The 12,477-nt window shown below is 34.4% G+C and overlaps 1 protein-coding gene across 1 annotated transcript; it reads left to right on the top strand.

Annotated features, from left to right (window-relative positions):
* The first annotated feature begins 7,778 nt into the window (after positions 1 to 7,778).
* On the top strand, positions 7,779 to 8,540 carry LOC107903054 (subtilisin-like protease SBT2.5). The gene is made up of 3 exons (XM_016829114.2): positions 7,779 to 7,983; positions 8,078 to 8,225; positions 8,333 to 8,540. The coding sequence occupies exons 1-3, from the start codon at positions 7,907 to 7,909 to the stop codon at positions 8,393 to 8,395; spliced, it is 288 nt and encodes a 95-aa protein (XP_016684603.1). The 5' UTR covers positions 7,779 to 7,906; the 3' UTR covers positions 8,396 to 8,540.
* The last annotated feature ends 3,937 nt before the right edge of the window (positions 8,541 to 12,477 follow it).

Here is a 12,477-nt window from a genome sequence, read left to right as displayed (position 1 = left end):
CCAGAAATTAAGATCAGACTTGGGCTAACAAATTTAGGGTGTAATAGTTTTCATTATTAATGAAAAGTTAACTGTTCGTTTTGCACCTTTATTGTCATATTTATTTTCATTTCTAAAACTCATAGTTTTGTTTGTAAGTTTAGTGGTTGTTTTTGCTCAACTGGAATTAAATAATATACTTTAAAAAATCTGAATTAAAATCATGCAAAGTCAGGCGGCAAGAGAAAGCGGCTTAGGGAGGGCGACAAAGGAAGTCAGGCGAAGGGAAGATGATCCTCGGAACGTTGGCGACATGGCGGTGGATAGAGAAGAAGAGGCCCCGGTCACCTTTAAGGATAAGCTTATTACAATTGAGAGCTAATGGGAAGCGAGAGTGCAGTATACACCACGTCTGGCTAACATGGCTGCGGATCATATGGCGTCGGTGAGTGCAGAGGAACCTGTGGGATTGCTAGTTGAAAGAATATGATAAACAGAAGAGAGAAATAGTGAAAAATATTCTTTTGTTATTCAAAAATTCTTAACCTCTCAACTCACCAGAAAAAACGCCAAATCAGACCCACAAATCCCGAAAGAAACCACATTTTGTTTTCCCTTTTGGATAACTTTATTAAAATTTTATATTTGATGTATTGAAGGTGTATAATTCTCTGCATAATCACTAATTAGCCTAGTGAGTTGCCTCGCTTTTCCTTTGAATTGAAGAAAAATGTCCTCGCAAGGTCTTTCGCATAATCGAAAAGAGATTTTAAAGGAGATGGTGAACAAAACAGGCCAAGGTTCATCACTCGAAACGATGACCGCCAAGTAAGAGGTCCTTGTCCAAATCAATGCCACGGGCCAACACTGTCTTTGAAGGAAATTTTAAGGATGCCCGTCGGTCTGATGATGGGAAACAACAAAAACAACATGGGGTTGACAGAAAAAGTGGTGTTATCAGATGGTAGAGTTTGCGCTCTAAAAAGGTTTCAGAATGATGGAGCGTGAGTTCGGCAGGAGAGTCGAGAGATTGGCTCATGTTTGCAACAACAGCGACTATCTCGTCCCCATCTCTGCTTACTTATATCCCAAGAGGATCAAGCTTGTTCTTTGTGACTATTACCCTATGGGAAGCTTAGCTGACTTGCTTTCAAGTCAGTTTTTCGTTAACTTCGTAATGGTTTTAGAGGGGTTAAATTTTAAGATTTAATTTCTGAATTTTAATTTAATCAATTTTAATATTTATAACAGTAACAATTAAATTTATTTGGTTAAATTCAATTACTAGTCTTGTAACATGTGTATAGTTGTAGGTTTAGTTTATATTCTTCAATTAAATTATTTTAAGTTTTTATACTTTTCGAATTTTGAAATTTAAATTTTGACACAAAATAACAGTTGTTAATCCATTGATTGAATTTTTAGTGAGTAACATATTGAAATAACAAGCTGGCACATATAGTAATATGTTTGTCACATCACATTGAATTTAATAATAATTATCATTTGGTGAGGACTGAAATTTTAAAATTTAAAAAGTATAGAGACTAAAAATAACCAAATTAAAATATAGAGATTAAATCTACAACTTTTTCCAAAATGCAAAGGCTAGTAACAAAATTTAACCAAATATTAATTTTTTAAGAATATTCAAACAATATTTCTTTTGATTAAGCAAGGTGGGAGGCGTGGCCAAACTGCCTTAAATTGGAACCAACGTCTGCGAATTATTATTTGCATTGCACGAGCAATCGATTTCATCCATGCACAGCTCTCTCCGAATGATCAAAACTGTTGAATATTGGCAATATCCCACATTAGGAAAAGATAGAAATGGAGGGGGTTTGGTTTGTTATATATAGAACCCCTCCCCCTTTGGTTGTATGATCCCAAAATCTTCTCCTTTGTAATATTTCTAGAAGAAATATTAATTTGGTAGTGTCCGAGGACGTAAGCTAAATTGGCCGAACCTCGTTAAATCTCTGGTATTTTATTTCTTATTTGTTTGCTTATATTTAATAGCTTTATGTTGGTTATATTTATTTAGTTATTATTGCTATAAATATCTAAGTGAGTTCTGTCTAGTTGTTGGGTTTTAAGCGGGACCATTGTAACCCCTCCAATTTAACTGGGAATTTTCTTAGTATAATTGTTGGCATAATAATTATCTAAATATTTCTGATAATATTGTTATTAATATTATCGTCGCTTCCGCAACAATTGGTATCCGAGCCAAGGTTTTGTAGTATGCTCTGTGTTTGCAGCTTAGTCTGATCTTACACATCAGAAACATTTCCTAAAGCTTGTGGGTATTCTGCATTTGGTGGCTATTAAGTAGAAGCTATGGCAAAAATGACAGAAGAAAAACCATCCATATCAACAACTTCCACTTCGTACATTTTGCCGAGGATTGGAACTGCAAATACAAGATTTGTAGTGGAAATTTTTGATGGAACAGGTCATTTCGGCATGTGGCAAAGTGAGCTTCTAGATGCCCTCTTTCAACAGGGTCTAGATATTGCCATTGAGGAAGAAAAACCAGAAGGGGTTGATGATAAAGAATGGAAGACCATCAACCGATTGGCATGTGGTACAATTCGATCATGTCTTTCCAGAGAGCAGAAGTATACATTCAGTAAAGAGACTTCTGCAAGTAAATTGTGGAAAGCATTGGAGGAGAAATTTCTGAAGAAGAACAGTCAAAATAAGTTACATATGAAGAAAAGACTGTTTCGTTTCAGTTATGTTCCTGGTACCACGATGAACGAGCACATTACCAATTTTAATCAGCTGGTGGCTGATTTGTTGAATTTGGATGTGACTTTTGAAGACGAAGACTTGGCGTTAATGTTGTTGGGATCGCTTCCTGAGGAGTTTGAGTACCTTGAAACTACTCTACTTCATGGAAAATCGGAAGTAACTTTCAATGAAGTAACTGCTGCATTGTATAGCTATGAACTACGCCGAAAGGATAAGTTGAAAGGTTCAAGTGAAGCAGCAGTGGAAGCATTGGTAACAAGAGGTCGTCAGCAAAGTCAGTCTAAGGGGAAGAGAAGAAAGTCCAAAGGTCGAGCTGTTGCCAAAGATGAATGTTCTTTTTGCAAAGAAAAAGGACATTGGAAGAAAGATTGTCCAAAATTGAAGAAAAAAGGGAAGACTCCGCAAGATGCAAATGTTGCAGAATGCAATAGTGAAGCAGAGTCAGACTTTTCTCTTAGTATGACATCTTCAACATCACATGCAGATGAGTGGATCATGGATTCTGGTTGTTCCTATCATATGTGTCCCATTTGGGAATGGTTTTTTGAATTTCAAAAACTAGATGGAGGGGTTGTTTACATGGGTAATGATAACACATGTAAAATAGCCGGGATAGGTTCAATTAAACTGAGGAGTCATGATGGATCTACTAGAATTTTGCGGGATGTACGATATGTCCCAAAGTTGAAGAAGAATCTCATCTCTTTGGGGTCGTTAGAATCTAAAGGCCTAGTTGTGACAATACGAGATGGAGTTCTTAAAGCAACTTCAGGAGCATTGGTGATGTTGAAAGGCATAAGAAAGAACAATCTGTATTACTACCAAGGTAGTACAGTGGTCGGGACAACAGCAGCAGCAATTACGAGTACCAAGAAGGACGCTGAGGCAACACAGCTGTGGCATATGCGTTTGGGCCATGCTGGTGAAAAATCCTTGCAAACTCTAGCCAAGCAAGGATTATTGAAAGGTACAAAGACTTGCAAACTTGAATTTTGCGAGCATTGTGTTCTGGGAAAACAACGAAGGGTGAAATTTGGCACTGGGATTCACAATACTAAAGGTATTCTGGATTATGTGCATTCTGATGTATGGGGACCGTCCAAGACTCCATCACTTGGAGGAAGACGTTATTTTGTCACCTTTATTGATGATTTTTCCAGACGAGTTTGGGTGTTTCCTATGAAGAACAAAGATGAGGTGCTTGAAGTTTTCCTTAAGTGGAAAACTAAAGTTGAAAATCAGACAGGAAGGAAGATTAAGGTTCTCCGATCAGACAACGGTGGAGAATATAAAAGCGATCCTTTCCTGAAGATATGCCAAGATTGTGGCATAGTAAGGCACTTCACCGTAGGTGGAACACCGCAACAGAATGGGGTGGCAGAGCGTATGAATCGAACGCTTGTGGAGAAAGTTCGATGTATGTTATCTAATGCTGGATTAGATAGAAAGTTTTGGACTGAGGCTGTGACGTACGCTCAACATCTCATCAATCATTTGCCATCATCTGCTATAAATGGCAAGACTCCTTTGGAGAAATGGTATGGAAAACCTGCTACTGATTATGACACCTTGCGCATTTTTGGTTCTATTGCATATTATCATGTGAAAGAATCAAAGTTAGATCCAAGAGCAAAGAAGGCTCTATTCATGGGCTTCAATGCTGGTGTTAAGGGATATCGTTTGTGGTGTCTAGAGGCAAAGAAGACGATAATCAGTAGGGATGTTACCTTTCATGAATCTGCCATGTTGAATAAGGTAAATCCAGAAGGAGTGAGTAGTACTTCGCAGCAGGTGGAGTGTACTCCGCAGCAGGTGGAGTTTGAGCAGAGTGTGGTAATTCCAGCAAAAGGTACCACTAGTGATTCTTCATTGGCAGATGCAGAGTCAGATGAGGAAGAGGTTTCTACCCAAGAACCTCAACAGCAATCAGAGCCAATTGCAGTCAGAAGGCAGAGACGAGAAATTCAGAAACCTGCTCGTTTCACTGACATGGTAGCTTATGCACTTCCAGTTGTTGATAATATTCCATCCACTTACACCGAAGCCATTCAGAGTTTAGAGAATTATAGATGGTTAGGTGCAATGGAAGAGGAAATGCAATCTCTAGAGAAAAACAAGATGTGGAAGCTGGCACAACTACCAAAAGGGAAGAAGGCGATTGGTTGCAAAATTGAAGACACTATTGAAGTTTGTGTTATGAGAAGATGTTCGAAGATGTGGAATATCGCCAAGGTGGAGATTTGTTGAATATTGGCAATATCCCACATTAGGAAAAGATAGAAATGGAGGGGGTTTGGTTTGTTATATATAGAACCCCTCCCCCTTTGGTTGTATGATCCCAAAATCTTCTCCTTTGTAATATTTCTAGAAGAAATATTAATTTGGTAGTGTCCGAGGACGTAAGCTAAATTGGCCGAACCTCGTTAAATCTCTGGTATTTTATTTCTTATTTGTTTGCTTATATTTAATAGCTTTATGTTGGTTATATTTATTTAGTTATTATTGCTATAAATATCTAAGTGAGTTCTGTCTAGTTGTTGGGTTTTAAGCGGGACCATTGTGACCCCTCCAATTTAACTGGGAATTTTCTTAGTATAATTGTTGGCATAATAATTATCTAAATATTTCTGATAATATTGTTATTAATATTATCGTCGCTTCCGCAACAAAAACAACATTAGAATGAACGTTCGTGGAAACATAAAATCCTCCAACATCATCGTAAACACCGACTTCACGGCTCGGTTATCGGATTACGGCTTCCTCCAGCTGACCGATCATTGCACGGAAGGTTCCGATCATCAAGGTCATGTGAGCCAAAAAAAATTGACATATTCAATTTCGGGCTTGTTGTACTCGAAGTACTAACGGGAGTGAGTAAGCCAGGTCATGTAATGTTTTTACGTGCCGCCAAGGTAATGATAAGACAAGGTAAAATTATGTTTTTTGAATTTGATGCCCGAGGAATAGATCGGAAGCAAGCTTTGATGGTTTTGGACATTAATTGCGTTGTCTTGTACGAATATGTTGCCGGAGGATAGGCCCGCAATCGGGCAAATCTTGATCATGAATCTTAGTGATGTCCTATGAGATGAGTTGTTTGTTTGTCTTAAAAGACATCAAAGGTTGGTTTCCATCTTGGCCCGAAGTTCTTTCTATCGCATTAGATAACGTTGGATGGTTAATATAATCCATCATTTTTCAATGAATAAATTCAGTATTTTTTTAAGGAAATATAATAACGGAATAAACTTAAATAATAACATAATTACATCTAAAATGATAAATACTTTTACTATTATATCATCACCTGTTATTTGATTAGATAATATCACAGAATAAAATTTTATTAAGTTCATTGCATCTATAATTCAATGATGAAAGAGAAATGCGGATTTCGCCTATTGGCCATTGCCTAACATTTATTGGAAGAATCGGAATCTGTACGGTCAAACAAAGTTAAAAAAGGTTCCCCACGTGTGGGTTTTGCGTAGAGTTTGCGGGTGACATAAGATTGGAGGAGCACGTGACTGACAACTGTCTGTCTGAAAATTAAAAACAAAACCCGTAGCTGCCAATTAAGTTCTCACACGACTACCATGTCTCTCTTAACAATCTCCTTTCCTCTTCCCATCATCCTCTGATGAACTGACACGTGGATAATAATTTGTGGGACCCACCTCCATATTTTTGCCACTGCAGTTCACCCTTCTTTCCTACCAGGTACGTAATGTTCTCACGTGCACGGGGTTTTTGCCGACTTGGAGAAGGAACGCATGCATCCACTAGTTTACTGTCAGACAAGATATTTTTGTTGCCTTTATTTTTACTTAATAGTCTAATATTATCAGGGATAATATATGTTTTGGACCCTGACATGGTAATTAAGTTTATTTTGGTACTGAAATGTGGCAATTGGATCCTTTTTTATTCTTGAACTTGGTTTTTGTGCAGTTTTGATGATGTGACCGGTGTTATTGAAATAGGAATAGATTGGATAAAAAATGGATCAGTATATTAGTTCAAATAACAGGGTTGAATCGATTGAATCAAAAATTGTTTGAAATCGATAAAAATTAGAAACTAAGACAAAAATCAATAGTTGAATAAGGTGAATCGATTTAATAAAAAAATTATGAATTTTTAATTATTATTGGTCTAACAATTAAATTGATCAAACCAACTGAATTAAAAAACTAGTAATCTTATCAATTTAATGATTATAATACTGTATGTTACACACTCCCATGAATTTCACGTAGTAACAGCATGCTCTACCATTGGAATTGCTAAATTGTTCAAAGTATATCCAATCGATACTGTATTTATTTGTTCTTTTTTTAATTACTATGATTGTTTTGGTTGATTACACGTTAAAAGATCAATTTTATAATCCTTCCAATAGCCATGCATTAGTTTAATTACCATGATAGTGTTCTTTATCACATATAAAGTCGTCTTTGTTTTTATAAATATTGGTAATTAAGATTACGTGCCATTCTTTTAAAAATTTCGCTTATAAAAATCTATATATACAATATTATTTATGTTTGTCGTATTTTATAGTATAAAATTGTATCTTATTTTACGAAAATTAGCAAACAATGTCAACATTGTAACATATATTTTATTAAGCATATAACTACATTTTGGGTTGTGTGAAAATGCATATTTAAGTTTGACTTTCATCGAGCTTACCAGATTGATTAGAAACTAAGCTAAAATTTAAGTTGGCTAGATTAGATGTTTCTATTTGTCGGTATGAACGTTAAGGTATCATAATATAATAAATACTTATAGAAATGTTGCAAGGACTGTTAATATCTGCTCAGGTCAATGAATATGTTCACACTTCACATTAATTAATCTGCACATTATTAAACTCTACTACATATTATAGTTCATATTTCAGAATTAGGGTTCCTTTTGACTTTTTGTTGTGATTATTTGGTTAAATGCTAGCTGGAAATTTATTATATAGTTGTTGTTGGTTTTTATTTAATTAAGATCTTTGAAAAGATTGAATTTGTGGTTGAATATATATTATGTATGTGTGTGTTTGAAAGGTGGGTCTATATGTCACTGTTCAGGTATAAATACCTACCATAATGAGCTTGGAAAATGCAAAAACTGACCAACCCAAACCTGGAAAAAAAGAATAGTGGCAATGGGCAGCACAAGAACTGAGCTATACTTTGTTTTCATGAACTATGATCCTGAATACCAGCGTCTTCGAGCTGATCAGTGAGTTTCATTATATCATTACTGCTTCATATTTTAATTATCTATCTGCAAGTTTCTTTCTCCATGTTTATGTTTTCTTATTGTTGTTTAATAGAACTAAAAAAGGGGCGTATGAGCTTGATTTGTATCTGAGTAAGAAGCACGACGAGCTTTTGGCAAGTACCCTTCAAGCTGGTACCTATAAGAAGACCTTATCTTTGGTCATTGTTGATGGTTTTGCAGTTGAAATCACCGAAACTCAGGTACTTAAAAATAATTCAAGAATACATATGGGTGTCTGCAATATCAGTTTTATTTTATTTTTACACTTTGGGTTGTGTTTATTTATGGTTTTGTTCAATGTAATCAGGCCAATGTGCTTAGATCTGCAAACGGGGTTAGAGTTGTGGAGAAGAATCAAGAGCTTCCTTAGTGGAGATAGCTATGAAGAATATTATATTATATATCAAAAAGCTTGAAGTTTGTAGAAGATTGATGAACATTTGTACATGTAGGTTTAATTAAGTTATATATCTTTGTTCAATAAAATCATTTCTATGGAGATTTAAGTCAACAAATATATCCTTTTCTAATTGCTACTTTTTTATTAGTAGCTCTTTGATATTACAATTGCTTTATAAACATTTTATGCTTTGAAATCAAAGACCTGCAGAGACTGGTGAGAGGGTTAGCTAAGGGAACTTAATTTTTATTTGTGAATCCAAACACAACAAAGAACTAATGCCAAAGTCCATAAAGAAACGATCATGTCCCCCACATTGGCTGACACAAATGAAGATAGATTCCCTCTTATCCTTTGTAATTTGTGTTTAGCTGGTGAGGATGGGACAACTGATTTGAAACAATCCATATATGTGTGTTAATGTCTTCCCACCCCTTCCACTTTATCCAATAAGGTTAAAGACAGAAACGTACAGCAAAAACATACTCGAAAACGGTTCAAAATTTCAACATTAATGTTTGAAAGCCTGTCTCTGAATTTGTGGGTCATTCCTCACATGCAATATGTTTGTTGCTCTTTTGTCCTTTCTCTGCTACCATTTTCTTCAATCAAGAAGCTCTTATACCCAGAGACTGTCATGCATTGCCTTGCATTATAACCTGTAAGAAATGTTTGAGATTACCCTGGAAAAGTCAAAGCAAAGGCAAATAATAAACATGCTTTTCTATATTGTTTTCTTCCATGAAAAACCTAAAAATTTGAGTTTCCAAAACTTAGATAAAAAGCATGAATATACTAGAATTCATATCTTCGTTCAGTCTAATGTTAATAGTGAACATTGTCCACTCTCTCCCCCAAGGGATTCATTTTAAAGCCCTTAAAAAAGGTAAGCAAATACGGAAGCCCTTGAGGGAGAGTGGGAAATGAGTTCCCGTTGAAAATGCATACGCACAAAGCTATATTTTTAGCAAGGCAAGTTTATTTCACTCTCCCCAAAGATTTCCAGCATTGCCAGGGCAGTATTCGGTGGCATTGCAGGAAGCCCTTGAGGGAGAGTGAGGAACCAATGCCTTGTAAGATTCAAGGACCTTGCTGATTGGTTTGGCTGATTCACATTGAAGAGAATTGGCTAACAAACACCCTTTTATAGGATTTGAAAAAGGCTATATGAGTATGGAAATACATGTATCGAATATATATTCATATTTGACGTGCAAATAATGAGGTATTTCAAACTTGCTCAGAAAGACACTCACAGTTGACTTCAAAATCACCAGGAAAGCTCAAGTGGACGATGGAATATAAACCAATAAAAAATGAGTGATTATAGAGTTCATCCGATCTTGAAACCATTGAAGAATTGCCAAATACAGATGGGAATTTTGGCCTTTAAGAACCTGGACAAGGCATTAAAGATAAAAAAAGAATAAAACTGAAGCAGCTTGGTTAAGTGCTTAGAGTCATTTCATCGTTATCAATGCATGAATATGATTGTTTATCCATAAATGTCAACGCTAAGATTGATTCCCCATTGACATTCCTTGCTTTTAATCTCTAATAAAGTCAGTTGCATATCTTGCAAGTTGGACAATAGGCCAGTCTTGATCTGGAAATTTCTGCTCGTATTGTTTTTCTTTTCTCCATTCGCACACTTATGGCAATTACCATGAATAAATTAGTTATTTTAACTTAATTATGAAAAGTTATAAAATATCAATTTTTTTTAAGTCATCGACCATTAAATGGTTAACAGAAAAATATTTTGTCAACTTTTAAAATTGACATAATAGCAACTTTAACCTCAACATTTATATATAATGTCATTTTAGTCTTGGTTTTAAAAAAATTTTAACTCCCAATCTTTACACATTGTGATCTTTTTTTATAGTTTTTCATTTCTCTGTGACATCAAGAGTCTGTCTTGAAAAAATGTAATTTATTATATTGGATTTTTAAGTGTTTTTATGTTTTTTTATATTTTGATAAATTTGTTTTTTAAAATTTTTAGGTGAAAGGGTTATAAAAAAATAAAACTATAAAAAAATTCAAATTACACAATGCATGTAACAACTCGATTTTTAGTGGTATCGAAAAAGGAGTTTTCAGAACCCCATTTCCATAAACTAAGTTCGTAAATATTAAATATAAATATTTACGGAGTTGGTATAAAAAATTATTAATGTTTGGTCCATCAATTTTGTCAAGTAATTACTTAATTATGATACAAGGACCAAATTGTAAAATTATAATTGCTATAGGTTTTTAATTGACCAAAAGATTGAGGACTTAAATTGTAATTAGTCAAAGGTCCAAAATGATAAACAAACCAGTTCTAATTATGTGATAGTGGATGACGATGGAAAGTCCACAATGTTGGATTAATAGGTTAATTATATTAAGTAAATCATAATTTAATTAGTTAAACAAGGTTAATTAGCATATAATTGTGGTATAAATAGGAAAAGTTAGTGGAAACTTACCATCTTCTTCCCATTCACTACCGTCCACCATAGAAGTAGCTTGAAGAAAATTTTCAAAACACTTGATCATTCGACTATAATTTGGTAAGCGGATTTAGGTTATTTTCTTGTAATTTTTATGAATTTGAGGTCATAATAGCTTGATTTAGCTAGCTCATGTACCAATTTTTAAAACTGATAAAGTTTTAGAAAGTTTTCATTGTTAATTTCTTGGAGAATTAGGTGTGAAATTGATAGATTTTAAGCTTAGATTATGAAAAAGACTAGATTGTAATGTTTGATTGTTAGTTTTGTACATAGGGACTGAAGTGATTAAAATGCAAAATTACTGTGAAACTTTGGTAGAAATAGAAAGTTGAGGGTCCCCAATGAATGTATGTGGAGTTGGATTTTAAACCAAGGTTAAGAATTGAAAATTATGGCTATTTCGAATTCATGGACTAAATTGAATAATATGTAAAAATTTAGGGGTATTGAAAAATGAAATTATATAGGTTCATTCATTTCAATGCACAGTATGAAAATATTTTGTATTGATGGGTTGTATAAAATAATTATTTAGATCAAGAACCGGATCAAAGCAAAGTTAATTGAGTAAAAGCTAAAATTGTTGATCAGTCCTGAAGAATCAACTTGTTTGGTGTTTTGATCAGGTAAATCCATATGGCATTTGTTTACTTAGGTTGTTATGTATTTGATTTATATATGTATGTTTGATTGTGAAATATCTAGTTGTGAATTAGTATGAAATGATAGAATTTGACTAAATTGAAATGTAACGTTTATATGTGCAAAAGATGCCCATGCGAACTTAGTAAAGGTTAGTATACGATTGGCATGCTAATAGGGTATTGTGCACGCTTGTATGAGATTTGTTACAAATGTTACCGAGGTCCAACATTTGTTGTGGATTCTCAAGTGTAACGCGACACAAGTTTAGCTTGGATAAGTAACATGATGTGTCTTTATAAAGTTTTAGCTCGTCGAGTAACCTGATATGTATATACATTCAATTCGAACAAAGGACTGGTATGGTGTATATACTCGTGTATTCAAGCCCGTTTACTAGGGTTCATTAGGCGGAACAGTTTAGATGAAATTGATAAATTGAAATGAAATAAAATAAATTTTATATTCAAATATAAAGTTATTGAATGAATTGATGATGAAATTTTGATTGGAGTAATGTCTTTAAAATGTACATGACTGTATTATCCCTTGATTGAATGTGTTTTTGAGTTTCGTTACCTAAAGTGACATGATTTGACATGTTACAATGCTGGTGTTTTTTATTGCCATGTCTAGCCAAATATTATGCAAAGCTAAAGTAACTTAAAAATATTACGTAACAATGTGGTAAGTTTTGTATGATACATGTGAACTTACTAAGCATCCTATATACTCACCCTGTTTATTTTCCTTTTTTTGTTGACCGTCGCATTGCAAAATCCGTCAAGCCAGATCATTCCGAAGCTCACACTATTACCAAATCGATAGTTATACTATCATTTCGAGTCAAGGGTTGTGACATGTATACAATTTTTTTGGTGAGAACCTTAGCATGTAAAAGTA

The sequence above is a fragment of the Gossypium hirsutum genome, chromosome D11, assembly GCF_007990345.1.
Source record: "Gossypium hirsutum isolate 1008001.06 chromosome D11, Gossypium_hirsutum_v2.1, whole genome shotgun sequence".
Classification (NCBI taxonomy): domain Eukaryota; kingdom Viridiplantae; phylum Streptophyta; class Magnoliopsida; order Malvales; family Malvaceae; genus Gossypium; species Gossypium hirsutum.
Note: the sequence above shows the minus strand (reverse complement) of the source record. Positions and strands in the feature narration are given on the sequence as shown.